Source organism: Aplidium turbinatum, chromosome 12, assembly GCF_918807975.1.
Source record: "Aplidium turbinatum chromosome 12, kaAplTurb1.1, whole genome shotgun sequence".
Lineage (NCBI taxonomy): Eukaryota > Metazoa > Chordata > Ascidiacea > Aplousobranchia > Polyclinidae > Aplidium > Aplidium turbinatum.
The window spans coordinates 25,046,704-25,061,936 of record NC_137483.1 but is presented as its reverse complement, the minus strand read 5'-3'; the positions used below and the strand labels follow the sequence as shown (position 1 = coordinate 25,061,936).

Sequence of the window (15,233 nt, the reverse complement as noted above, 5' to 3'; positions counted from 1 at the left end):
CATCCTAAACGTCTAAATTCAAGCCAGGGATCTCTGAAGTATTCTGGTATTCTGAGGTCCCTGATTCAAGCATAAAAGTTGTTAGTCCTGGGAGGGTAAGGCAGAAGCAGGGTTGAGAAAAACGTGTTTTTGACGTCACGTTTCAAAAAGTTCTCGCCAAACCAAGAAATAAACCTACTGTTCCTTAATAACTAGTCGGAGTGAGCTGGCACTTTGAGTTGTTGCAGTCATTCAATGATGGCTTTCAAATGTTAACGTGTTAACGTATATTCTATTTGAATAAGTTTCAGGTAAATGAGTGCCTAGGACGTCTGTGTTAAAACTACCATTAAATCTTTATTTAACTAGTCTACTATTAATTACGGTACTGCAATGGGAGGTAAAGAAGACTTGAGAGTTATGATGACAGATGTGTTGAACAGCTTGGCTCAAATCAAGGAAGAACAAAAGGTTCTCAAAGGTCAGTGTGGTGACATAAATTCTGAATCTAAAACTGATACTAATCCTGTCCCTTTTGTTTCAGGTCCTAAAAAAAATGCTGTTGAACGATTAGACAAACGAATAGATGACCTTGCCAAGAAGATTAGTGGCATATCTTCTGCTATACAAAACTTTGAAGAACAGCTGGACAAGCAGGAACAGTATTCTCGGCGTGACTGCTTGATCATTCATGGCTGCTCAGACATGCCTGATAGATCAAGCAGCCATGCCTCATTTGTTGATTATGTTTTAAATATATTTAATAGGAAAATGAGTACTGGTACTGAGGTAACTGCTTGGGACATCAGTATTTGCCATCCACTGTCCCAAAGGTCTAAAAAACAACCTATGATTGTAAAATTTACCAGGCGGTCTATTCGTGACATGATATTTAAGTCGAAAACAAAATTGAAAGGTACAGGAATGGCAATCACTGAATCTCTAACTAAAAAAAGGCTTTTATTACTTAATCAGGCAAAAGAGAAACTCGGAAAAAGTAATGTCTACACCTTCAATGGCAACATTTTCGCTTATGTCAAGGAAAAAAAGCACCAAGTTCACTCAACAAAGGACATTGAAGAGTTAAGTAAATAGATAAACTACTTGATTTTAGCTACATCCATATAATAACCTACTTTTTATCAGCTTAAATTGTAAATAGAAACTTGTTCTTTCTCAGATAATGACATATTAATAAATAAACTACTAAAATTAACTTTATATTGGGGTCCATGTATGAATTTGCTACCATCGCTGCAATGGTGTCCACTTCAAAATTTGCAAAGATTTTGCAACTAAAAATAATTTGACAGAAAAAATTTGGAGCTGTTTAAGTTAACAAATAAAATGTCTAAAGGTCCCTGAAGATAAACGGTTGCAAATTAGTACATGGACTACAAGTCTGACAATTAGAAAAATATGTTTTCTTTCAACTGACATTAGTATATTTTATTATTGTCCTTTTGATCCATTTATTCCCAAAATAACAATAACACAATTATAGTGCTTTCAGCACTAAACCAGTAGGCTACATTTTCTGCATTTAGTTTGGTATGTTTTTTCACAGCTATACAGGTAAGTCCTTATTCCTTATTTGTTATGCTTAAACCTAAATGTAACATATGTAATAAGGTTGTTCGCAGCAACCAGAAATCCACATTTTGCAGCATGTGTGGCTTTTCTTATCACTTTAAATGCACTACCAGTAATATAAGAATACCCACTGGTACATGTAAAAAACTTGATCATTCTTACTTATGCAGAAATTGTCTCCAAAACTCTTTACCCTTTTTAAACTGTGATGATACTAATTTCTCAGAACTGTTCATACACACAGCCCCTCAACCCCTCAGCAATGAACCTTCAGTACTTAACAAGCTTTTTTCATCTAAAAATGCAAATGAAATTGCCAGTAATGATGAATCAGATCTATATTTTGAAGTCAATGATGTGTATATCAGTTCAACTGAAGCAAGCTCATTATTAGCAAATATGCAAATAAATGAATCCCTGATAACTATGCATCTAAACATTAGATCTCTATCCAACCCAAACAATTTCTCTAAACTTCAAGCACTTTTAACCTCCATGAAAATTAAACCACATATTATATCCATCAATGAAACATGGCTAAAAATAAATCAGATTGGTGAATTTACCTCCCTAGCAGGGTATGTTTTTCTTGCAAACAGCAGATGCAAACAGAAGGGCGGAGGAGTAGCACTGTACATTAAAGATAATCTTATGTTCTCTGTAAGAAATGACTTAACTATTATGAAAGAAAAAAACTTTGAATCTCTTTTTGTTGATTTATTCGTGAACAAAAAAAAGTTAACTTGTGGTACTATTTATAGATCCCCTCAATCACTTTGTGCTGTAAACTCTGATTTTCTACAGACACTCCTTCTAACTATAAAAACAATATCAAAATCAAATGCACAATGTTTTATTATGGGCGATTTTAATTACAATCTATTAGACCATAACAACTGTCACACTAGTAACTATGTTGATGCAATGTTTGAATACAGCTTCCATCCATTGATAACTAAACCAACTAGAATTACTTCATCCAGTTCCACAGCTATTGATCACATATGGACAAATGTCTATAATGCCAAAACAAATGCTGGTATAATAGTTGACTGCATTGCTGACCATCTGCCTGTAATACAATGCTCTCAATTAGGTTTAATTCAAGAATTTTCCCACCTCAAAGAGAAAAGGTGCTTTAGTAACACAAACATCTGTAATTTTGTTAAAAGACTATCAGAGTTTAACACTAAAAATATAATGGAAGAAACTAACACTGATGCAGCTTACAATAGGTTTTTTAACAATTACTCCGAATTATTTAAAAATAGTTTTCCTGTCAAATCAGTAAAACACACGAAAACCCAATGTTGGTATGATGCTGAACTCTGTGAACTTCATAGAAAAAAACAACTTGCATATAAAAAGTACATTAGAAAATCATCTGAAATAAATAAATCCCGGTACAATGCTCTGAGAAACTTTTATGTTAGATCACTGAAACTCAAAAAGAAAAATCATTTCAAAATTGCTCTGTTAAAACACAAAAATGATCTTAAAAGCACCTGGAGTGTTTTAAATCAGCTATTAGGGAGAAGCAAGTGCAACAAATGGTCCCGTCTGGCTGCTGGAGATAAAATCTTAACTCACAACAAAGATAAAGCTGACTACTTTAATGAATATTTTTCTTCAATTGCCTCAAAGCTAGTTGATAAAATCCCAAACAAAACTTCACAATTTTCAGAATACCTTTCCAATCCTATTAGTAAATCAATTTTTTTACAGCCCACCACCACTCTTGAAATTAAGCAAATTCTCTCTTCCTTTCAATCCAAACTAAGTTGTGGCATTGATGAAATACCAACAAAAATTATAAAAGCTTCCCCAGACAATATACTTACTGCACTTGCACATATATTTAACCTATCCTTAACCAATGGCAAATTCATATCATCATTCAAAACATCTAAAGTAATACCTGTATTTAAAAAAGGGAAAGCAGAAGACTGCAGTAATTATCGACCTATCAGTCTGAGTTTATTACCATCAATTTCAAAAGTACTTGAGAAAATAATGTACAATAGAATATACAATTTTCTAGAAGGCAATAACTTCTTCTATGGTCAGCAGTTTGGTTTCAGACAAAATCACTCTACAAGTCATGCAGCATTAGATCTTGTTGATAAAATTTCAAATGCAATTGAAAGAAAAGAAACAACACTAGGTATATTTTTGGACCTGTCCAAAGCATTTGATACTATCGATCACCACATTCTGCTAAACAAACTTTACTATTTTGGTATTAGGGGTATAGCCCATGACTGGTTCAGAAGTTACTTACAAAACAGATTTCAAGTTGTAGAAGTATCTCACTCAATGTCTGCTAAAAGAGAAATATGTTATGGAGTACCACAAGGATCGATCCTTGGACCACTATTATTTTTAATCTATGTTAATGATTTTTCGAGATGTTTAGTACACTCTGAATCTATAATGTTTGCTGACGATACCAATTTATTCTTTTGCAGTAAAAATTATGATAAACTTTTCGAAATGGCGAATGAGGAAATGACAGGAGTAACAAATTGGTTAGCAGCAAATAAGTTATCACTAAATGTAAAAAAAACAAAATACATGTTATTCAATAATACAAATAAACTTTCAAACCTCTCTTACACACTATCTATATGCAATCAACCCATTGAACGTGTCAACACTATTAGTTTTCTGGGCATTTTGCTGAGCGAAGACTTGTCATGGAAACCCCACATGCTATCTTTACTGCAAAAACTTCGCAAAAACTTTGGAGTTATCTGCAAGGTTAAGCCCTACCTAAACACCAACAATTTGATTTGCCTTTACCATTCCTTAATTGAAAGCAATCTCTGGTATTGCATAAGTGTATGGAAGCATGGTCATGTAACTGTTTTAAAAAAGCTTCAAAAAATTTGCGACAAATTTATAAAAATGATTGCAAAACATGAATCAAATCACTCTGAATCCCATAATTTCTTCACTATTGACGAACTATACACAATAGAAACTGCAAAATTTATGTTCAAACTCAAACACAATCGCTTACCCCAATGCTTTAATTCTCTATTTCAACTTAATAACAATTTGCACTCAATATCAACCAGAAGCAACAATCACTTTTTCCTCCCCTACTTCTCCAAAAGCTTGACTCAACAATCCATTCAGTTTAGTGGAGTTAAAGTGTGGAACCATCTCCCGAAAACCATCACTGAAATTGAAACCTTTTCAATATTTTGCAGTAACCTGAAAAAGCACTTGCGTTTTGAAAATTAACCTCTAACAACCTATGCTGTAACTCTTTAATTATCTGACTGTATTATTGATTGTTGCACCATATCCTGGTATAGCATGCCTTTCCAAATGCCACTTTTGTAAATTTATCCTACATATCATATATTACTATATTATACATTAACATATCTTACTATACGTATATCTTATATATTACACCCGACCGGATAAGGATGATGATTACTATCTTTACTCTTCCATGAATAAGCTACTATACCGTATTGCATAATTTAATATTTGCCAGATAAGAATATATCACTAAGTTACTACCAGCTTGCATCTAACTACTCCCCTGATTATTATAAGCTATTATGTTCGTTCAGAGGATCGCTTGACTTTTCGTAAGATTATTATTTAGGTTGGTTTGGAAAAGATGCATGAAACAACTCAGACACTACATCCTTCATCGGCGCTACCAAAAAGTCTCCACCTCTCATTAGCGATACCAAAAACACTCCATCCCTCACTGACGCTATCAAAGATGATTCAACTCTTATTAGAAATACCAAAAACACGCTGCTATATCATCATGCTTGTTATGCTCTTACATGCGCAGGAAATTAATTTAAAAAACAAAGCTTTTTTAACTATTTTATCTTGATAATGAGCTGCCATATTATGTATTTGTTCTACAATATATAGGCTACTTAATATTGTTGCTGCGAACACTTTATTTCTGTATGAAATCTGTAAATAGTCCTTGTTTTGATAGTCCGTTATGTAATTTCAATATGTGTGTGTAACTGTGTATATTAGTTTGTTTTTGTGATGTTGGGTTCAGTCGTGTTCTCATTGCTTTAAGAATTGGCGCTCCAGTTGTTCCAGGAACGAGGAGGCGACTGATTCTTAACTAATTCATCAACTTATTTTAAAGTATCAGGTTTGGTGGCCGTGCTTGACTATATTTATTGATGCATATACCGCAATATTAGATCCTTTCACGCACGTCTTAAACCATTAAGGTTTTGCCACCTTTTCCTTTTGTTAGTTTTGTTACTGTATTTCTTTTTCTCAATATCATTTCTTTTGCATTCTGACAAAGAAAAATAAATTGAATTGAATTGAATTATTTTTGTTGTGATGGTTATGGTCAGAAATAAAAGCAACTGAACTTGTGTAAAAAGTGCTGCAAAATGATAAGGTTGCAAACACGCAATTTACTTCAGAAAGAAGTGTTCAGACACCTTGGTGAAGTTAAAAAGTTAGACACAGGTGTGGCAAGATAACACTGGGTGCATCAAATACAAAATAACAACTACAAACTTCCAGTTGCTTGACTAGCAGCCAGACTACTGAGTATAGAGTAGACCTGAAGTTTTGACGCGAAAATATTTCTAAGCAAGAGAACTCGTTTAAGCGCTCATATGTAGGGCAATATATAAGGCATTCGACTGTTGCGTGTAGGGCAGGGGATTGCTCACTCAAAAGTAAGGTGGGCAACTGGAGGGTCATAATATTATGACAAAATTTGATGCAACTACAGCTTGAGGTCTACTGCCATATGTCGCATACTCAGGTGCAGTTTATATGACCTGCCCACGTGTGTACAAAGTGTGTATCGCCAAAATAAATGTAGGAATTATGTGATGGCATGTTTATTGAATAGTATTCAAGTTATAATAACACAAGGGTAGACTTCACACAACACAGGTAACGGTAGATAGCCTCACACTGCTACAGTAAGGTTTTGCAGATCTTCTAGCACCCAAAATTTTAACCAAAATTTACCTAAAATCAAAGAAACCTTGTGCAGTTCTTCTAATTTTTGAACTACTGTATTTAGTAACCATCCAGCTGTCCATTTCTCAAGAAAAATCAGTAAAGTGAGTCGTCCCGGTCCCTAGTTGCGGGAAGTATCAGGCCACGTTGACACCGACAAGAATGACACCAACACCAGTCACGACTCCGAGAATGAATATTATTGTTTGATGCGTTAGTGCCATCGCATGAAAAGTCGGTATGGAAAAAGTTGATTGTGGAAGCTTTTTTTTTTCAGACAGAAGCAAGTCTAAGCTTTCCTGGTGCCTAGTTATAACGTCGCTTTATTAAATACAACACTCCCATTCCTTCCAGTGCTGCGGTGGAGAGATTTTTCTCCGTTGGAAAAGACGTGTTGAAGCCGGCGTGAAGCCAACGCGGGCAGGACTCAGCGACTACCATTTGGAAATGCTTGTGTTTTTGAAATGTATACAGTAGGCAAACGAATGACTTCATAAATCTGAATGAAATGAATCATTTATTTTCAAGGTAATTTTGACGTCAAAAAGTGCTGTCTGCGCTAGTCAAGTTAAGACAAAAGTAGCGGAAGAAGTAGCTGTAGCGCACCTTACTTTAGCCCGAGTAGCACGCTATTTTGAAAGTAGCGGATGCCCACCTCTGCTGACTTGGAGGAAACTCCTACAGAGCAGCCAGTGTTGGTTTCGTTATCCAATACACGCAGCGTTTCCACTCTTGTTATGTGGGTTGAAAGTGATGTAGTCCGCGCCCCGCGGTCTGTTCCTCAGCACCATATTCACAAGAGTAAGCCATTCTCTATTGGTGCATGGTCACTAGCATGGTTGAGCGGAAAATCTTGACGCCCACGCAAAGACGGTAGAGGTGTACCCAAGTCTGGCTCTGTGGCGTCAGGCCGGGTGTCGGGGATGAACGAATAGAGCAAGAGTTCTTAACCAGGGGTACGAGACCTGTGCCTAGGCGGTGCGGGGATGCTGAATTATCAAGGTTTGTTATAATATGACGTAAGAAGCAAAGTTGACGTAGCTTGCAACAATGTCTTGATGCTACGTACGAATACGCCCAGTGGGTGCCCGCCCCTGACTGGAGTGAGAAGTTGCTCTTGATGCGTTTCGGAAGATAAGTCGTCAGTGCAATCAGTCTATTTATTACTTCAACAAAGTGAAAAGCTTACAAGCGTTTTAAACACAATCATAGCAACACACAACATAATTCAACTGGCTGCGGCTGCAACAGATAGGTGACGCACCCGGCGACGGGTCTTCATTATGACGGGACCATAAACCTGAAGATCAATCAGCCACTTCACTTGTAAATCACGAAGCTGCATCAGGGAATGAACAAAAAGGAAATGATCAACCGGCGCCGCTACACGCGCCCTGCATCGAAGACTTTTCCACTCCCACGCTGCATCGGTGAAAGGCACGCGGATGAGAACAAAGAATGCAACAGCGACAGAAACACGATAGAAGGGCACTTGAAGCGGCATAGCCAAAGCAACAAACAAAAAGCGACCATAAATGACGTAACCACCAGTTGCAACGGTCGTCGGGTATTTACAAAGAGAGGCCTTCCAAGCGAAACAATTTGTCGGCGGAAGCTTGGTTGGGCAAAGTTTTTCAAATTATCAAACAATGCAACGACCTCATCAAAGCATTATTGACACAATCGTCTGTGTACAACGAGCGAGTGCACGCAATTGAACAATGACATCATCATCACCGCGCTCTTAGACCACTAAACACACAATGAGTTGTTACTGTCCATCGGCACATGACCGAACAATTTGCTGCGCGACTGGTCAAACTCCTTGTGGCCACCATTTGGCAAAGCTTTGCATGTTGCATTGTCGGCAGATGTCGCTGATACCGACAAGTTAATATCTTTCGACAGATTCTTGTTTTGATTCGCTCCAACCTTCTGGCCTTCCTCCGAACCGTCTGAAGCCCAGGAAGGCAAACTGGCTGCTTTGTCCAGGGGCTTGGTGAGATCAATCAGGGGGTCGTCGCTACTGGAAGGGAGTCTTCGCTTCTCGATAGAAGTATGTGAGTTTGTTCGGTCATCGTCTGCTTCGTCCGAGAGCGAAGTCGTAGAAGTCAGCTGGAAAGGTTATGACGTATAAGGTGAGTGAACGAACGAGAACAGCGCAACATCCAGTTTTGTCTCACTACCGCAAGAGCAACATAGAGTTTAGGTTTGGTACAAAGTTGGTACGTACCGACGGATGGAAGAAGTAGTTTAACAGCAAGAATCAACAAAAAAATTATAAAAATAAATTAGTCAAAACAAAAATTTTGTGAAAGGTCCATGGCAAGATGAACCAATTCAAATTAGAATTGTGACACACAATAATGCGGGGAGGTCTGGGGATTGCCCTCAAGAGATTTTTGGCAAACTTTACCTTCTTTTGGTCACTTATTGCCACCAATAATATTTCTTGTTTAAGACGCACATTTTGTATTTAACAATATTATTCCATCAGAGCTAGGTTTCTGTAGATGTCATAGACTTAAAACCTTTGGTCAAAAATTAAAATGTAGCCAAAAAACGTTGGGCAACCCTGTTTTAAATCAATTGCCCATCTTTTCTAAAAGTTCAAAAACATTACTTCAATGACAACTAAACAAAAATAATTTATTCTTATAACCTTTGTTAATAGGAGGAAGGTGGATGCAGCCCTTCCAGAGGAACACTTTGTAAAATATTTTTTTCCGACTTGGAACTCGCGTGGCCTCGTGCTCAGGGGTGTATTCCTAGCATTTTATTTGGGAGGGGGGCTCTATTAACAGCTAGCTGTGTTGTTATAGACAAAGTATGCATAACTAATCGGTGTAAGTTAGCCAACAATGTTTACCTTTTTTAAAAGGAAACACTGTTCAGTTTGTTTTTACTTCTGATCATGTCGAAAAACAACCCATGCTAAAACATAGCTTGAAGTACAGAAAAAGGTAGAAGCAACGTGAAAACGTGGTTGAATCCGAAATAAAATTATAAGTTTGAAATTTGGCCTGGTTGCTACACTGCAATCTCCTTTGCATTTTCTTTACTGCGTAGGCCTACACTTGAAACTCGCTTTGCATGAGCTAATTCCAATCTCTTAACTCAATTGTAAACTTATTTGTATGAGCCTATTTCTAAGCGAACTTCAAAAAAAAATTGACTGTAGGAAAGTGAGGAAATGCATTTCTTGAAATGAGCGCTCGTGTTTGCAGCTTTGCTAGTAAGAACCAATAAGCTGCCAATGTGACAGTTAAACTAAAATCTCATTTAGTTATTAACGAACAGTTTGAACAACTCCAAATACAGCAAACGCATATTCCAAGTTGGTGCAAACAAGATTATACAAAACAAATAGCCTGTCTGTCAGGTCTTTGGTTTTATGGGCTAAGTTGTAAGCACCACGACAGTCTTTGATTTTAGCCAGCAAACAGTTTTTTGCACAGATCTGAGTTCATTCAATGTGGGCAGCTTAGAATGCTTCTGAATATCCATAGCCGATATATGAGTCCGCAACCACTTCTGAGTTGTCACAGTGCTATTCTATAAATGAGGAGATGGTCAATTGATGACATGAAATCTCTCCTCTATTTCTTTTAACCTCTGCTCTCCTTCTTGCCATGGAACTTTGATTGCACAGTAGGTCATAACTCTGGTACAATTTCCAAGCTCTTCACAGAATTTTCATTGTTGGTGTCTGTTATGAATCCATACTCATTCATCACAAATTCTCAAATTAAGGTTTAATTAACAAAACACACGATATAGCTGAACATAAACATAGCGGTTAACATCAACATAATAAGGTAGTAGGTATTAACTTAAATAAAGAGATTATACACTACAGCTTACAACTAAAGATTACATGCAACTGAAATGTCTTCACTACTAAACAATCTGCTGTATGAAGCTACGCTGCTAGAACACAAGTAAAATGTCGCGGCAGGTATTTGATTGTTTAAACGAGCAATTATCTACGTCATAGTACCGCAAGGAGAAGCAATAGAAATGATTAGGCACGAGGCAAAATAAGAATGGTCAGTTGTAATCTAGAACATTGTCCCCTGCCTACTGTTTTTCAACTTACTATGACTTTTGCAATCATACTTAAACGCGATTGATCGCTGATCAGTTACGAGTTTGAAACGCCGCGCGGCCAGCAAATGGCTCCATTTCCGCACTGCTTCAACAATAGCAACGGCCTCTTTTTCTATCGAAGAGTGATGCTTTTCGGTTTTTGTCAACGATCGGGAAAAAAATGCAACTGGTCTATCTTGTTGATTTAACGTTGCTGACAAGGCAACATCTGAAGCATCAGTTTCGACTACAAACATGGCTTCTTCATCGATTACTCCAAGTGTCACAGTGGCCAATTCTGATTTAAGCTCTTCAAACGCTTTTAAAGTATCACCATTTAAAGGAAAGTCGCTGTAAAGGAAAGTGTCAGAATAATGAGACACCCATTTGGCATAATATGCGAAAAGTCCGATAACACTCTGCTGCTCTTTGTTATTTATTGGAGAAGGGAGCTCTAAAAGAGTTTTCACTCGGTCAGGATCTGGTTTTAAACAACCTTTAGAAATTTGACAACCCAACAAATGTATGCAGTCAGTCGAATATTCACATTTCGACTCATTAGATGTCAAATTACACTCTTTAGCTAATTGCAAAAACTTCGACAAATTTTCATCATGCTCTTGCTGCGTTTTAAAACCGATTTTAATATCATCAAGATAAGCGAACGTACCTTTGCAATCATTAGACATGATAATATCGTCCACAATTCGCTGGAAACATGGCAGTGCATTTGTCAGCCCAAACGGTATTCTTTTCCACTGCCAAAGTGAACCGTCAGCTTGAAACGCAGTAAATATCCTGTCGCATTTGGGTAGTTCTACTTGATGGTATGCACTTGTCATATCGATTGTCGAATACACATTAAACTTTGCAACATTTTGCACCACGTCTTGCATCCGTGGTAGCGGATACGCATCAATTCTAGTGAATTTATTTATAGTCTGGCTATAGTCAACGACCATTCGCCTTTTATGGTTATCTTGGGTAACCACAAGAGGCTGCGCACGCCATGGAGAATTACTTGGCTCGATGAGTCCTTCCTTCAGCAGTCGTTTTACTTGTGATCCTATGAACTCTTTATCTTGCATTGAATAGCGCCGTTCTTTGGTTGCCACTGGATGGAAATCCTCCGTTAGATGCTGGAATAGATTGACAGGAGTTGACGTCTTTACAGATTGCAACAATCCGAGGTGTAACGTGGGCTTCGAACCTCCGAAGTAAATGCTGACTCTTTTATGCTGTTCCATAAAGTCTTGGCCGAGTATGACATCAGTTAGCAAATTTTCCAGCACCATTACGTCCACTTTTTGGTATAGTTGACCACCAAGGTTCACGTCAACTTTACATATGCCTACACCTTTAGAGCTGCATCCTTTTACTGCTAAACCAATCCGCTGATCAGTCTCTTTAAGGTTTAGTTGCAATTGACAACGACAATCCTGTGTCCATTAAAGCATTGGCAGAAATACCGTTAATCGTGACAGGAATGATGACTTTAGTATCAATAGATTTTGAAGTCTTTTGAGGGGTTATGTGCATCAAAGAGGTTGAAGAACAATGACTTTTATTCATAGAAAGTTTAGGTGGTCGACACATTTTGGAGAAATGTCCTTTCTTAGCACAACGATAGCACTCAACTTCCTTAGCTGGGCAAAATTGTCGAGAATGCCTTTTATTTCCACAATATGGACATCTTACTGAAACGGTAGCTGCAACAGTATCTTGCTTTCTTTCACGGTTATTTTTAGGTTCGGATATAACAGCAACTTGATGCGAATGCAGTGTCGAGGGTTCTGCAACTATTCGTCCAGCGTTTTTTTGAGCATCTTCCAACGACCGAGCTTTCTCGAAAGCAGCTTGTAGAACAAAGTTGATTCTTCCAATAAACGTTGCTTAATTTCTTGTAATGTCAATCCGCCGATAAAGGCATCAAGAATAGATTCCTCTCTGTGCTGAACGGCCGACACAGCTTCGAAATTGCAGTCAGCACTCAAGCGCTTGAGCTTTTGATAATATTCATCAAGTGTCTGGTTGACCTCTTGCTTGCAAGATTTAAGCAAATAACGCGCATAAATTCGATAAGGAGCTTTGTCATATGCACTTTGAAGTTGAATAATTGCAGCTTCATACGTGCCAACTTCTGAAATGACCTCATAAGCTGCACTATCAAGATGATTGACAAGAAGACCGAGTTTATCTGCATCCGAAATACCTTCGTACTTCTGAATATAATACGTAATGACCTATACCAGTGCGACCAAAGCTTCCTGGCTTCGCTACTGTGAAGATCGGCAGTAAACAGTTTTGGTCTTAAGTCCTTAAGATCCATTCTGTGTCTGTTTATTAAATTGTTATGAATCCATACTCATTCATCACAAATCCTCAAATTAAGGTTTAATAAACAAAATACACGATATAGCTGAACATAAACATAGCGGTTAACATCAACATAATAAGGTAGTAGGTATTAACTTAAATAAAGAGATTATACACTACAGCTTACAACTAAAGATTACATGCAACTGAAATGTCTTCACTACTAAACAATCTGCTGTATGAAGCTACGCTGCTAGAACACAAGTAAAATGTCGCGGCAGGTATTTGATTGTTTAAACGAGCAATACCTACGTCATAGTACCGCAAGGAGAAGCAATAGAAATGATTAGGCACGAGGCAAAATAAGAATGGTCAGATGTAATCTACAACAGTGTCCACCATCCTGCTTCCAATGTTGTAACCCAAAGCTTGAATAAACCGATTACGATCAAAAGAACGGTAGCCTCTACGTCGAGCTTTGAACTAGTCCAACGATATGTCTTCAAAGGAAGTAGTTTTTTGTGCTTCCAGGACTCGTTAACAACTTTAACAACTTTATCACTTTATCAGCTTTCTTTATTTGAAATAATGAATTAACAGTTCATTTGACGTGACGATTGGCTACTACGAAGTCGATGTTCCCAGTTTGGAAAGTTTCTGACAAAAGCGATAATTGCCGAGGAAAATATTTTAAAAGCGCCAGATCTTCTACGAATTCCTTGGTGGTCATTTTGATGAAGAGACCTCTGAATATGGCCCGACCTGTTGCTTTAATATTCTCCCTTTCTGCGAGGGTTGTGAAGCGTTTATACAATGCTGGGAAACTATTCCACAGAGCATTGATAGCACGATGTGAGGACACAACCCAACGCACACTGAAAATTTTACCCACTTTCCTCAACTCGACATCGAACTCTGTTGCAATGCTGCTCAGTTCCCGATGCAACTTCGCGGATCTTGAATAGCTACTGTAATTTTTTCAAAAAATCCCTGTACGTGATAAAATCCATCTACAGTGTCTACAGTGTCTACACTCTACAGTATTGCATCAGATAAGCTAATTTTAACCGGTGGTTCGAACAGTGCCACAAAATTATTTTCGGAAATACTTTTTTTTCATTCTGGGCCCTACTCCGCTCTTGGTATCTTCTTGTGTTTAAGGCCGCCTTAGATCACGTTGTTACATCCAGGCGCAGCAGCCAATGGATTGTGTGTTCATCGAGCTATGTGAGGTCCACTATCTGTCCTGGGGTCGATATACATACAGGAGTATGGTAGATAATGTGGTGCGCAGTCTGAGAATCTGAGCCACATGCACAAGATGGTGAGTCGGTGAGGCCCCATTGGAACTCTTGGCACCCAGCATTATAGACGCACCGTCAGATGTAAAGGAAATCAAATGTTGTTTCAAATAAGCTTCAGTGAAACTATTCTCTCTCAGTACTTTCATAATTGCTTCATAAACAGAAACCGAATCTTGGCCAGCAAGTTCACAAAGATCCAAAAATATGTTTTCTGGAGATCATCACATACTGCGCACATACACAACTAAGCATGATTTCTTTTGAGTGTGCGCTGATTCATCAACAATCAAAGAATCGTTCATGTTGCGATCTATAATTGCACAGGTTACTAATTGTTTCCACGTCATGGCAGCAATGCTCTCGATCACCGAGATGCATGTAAAGTGACTTTGTAGCGTTGTGCCCATGTCGGCTACATTCATAATTTGGAGTTGTACTAAGTCAGGTAAGTCGGATCTAGGTTTATTTTGATGCGCAATGTAGTACGCATGTACGCATACACTTAATCGTTATTGCCACCATGTGACTTGTTCTCCTGTCAATAACTTTTTCTAGCTTGCCTTCCTTTTTCGCTTTTCATAATCTGTGTAGTCTTCTTATGAGTTTCATTGTCCTTATGTTTGTAAATTTTTTTCTCAAAGATTTTTGTCGATCGGATTTCAGAAGACCTGTAGCCACTACACTACCAGAAGTCCACTCCATACTTCCCCTGATCCCTCTACTTTTATGCATCTTTGCCATAGGTTGTGAACTCCTCTACATCCTGCACAGTGCACAACCTATGCTTTCGTGTCGGAAATAAACAGCAATGGATTTTCAGGAAGAAAATACTCTTTCTGCCCTATTTGCAAAAAGCTTGATTTACCATCATACATGTAGATTGCATGATAGAATTAAACTAACTATACGGGATCTAATCGTGGAAAACGGTGATTGCTACCAATTTATGTTTTATGATTGCTACCA

At 37.9% G+C, this 15,233-nt stretch overlaps 1 protein-coding gene across 5 annotated transcripts in view; it reads right to left on the bottom strand.

Annotated features, from left to right (window-relative positions):
• Positions 1–7,704: 7,704 nt before the first annotated feature.
• The window catches only part of LOC145780893 (ATP-sensitive inward rectifier potassium channel 12-like), a 59,581-nt gene continuing 52,052 nt past the window's right edge, over positions 7,705–15,233 (bottom strand). For all 5 annotated transcript variants that reach the window (XM_082592547.1, XM_082592550.1, XM_082592548.1 and 2 more), the window contains one exon: positions 7,705–8,673. In XM_082592547.1, the coding sequence (XP_082448673.1) occupies positions 8,311–8,673 (363 nt within the window). In that variant the 3' untranslated portion in view covers positions 7,705–8,310. The remainder of the gene's footprint in view (positions 8,674–15,233) is intronic.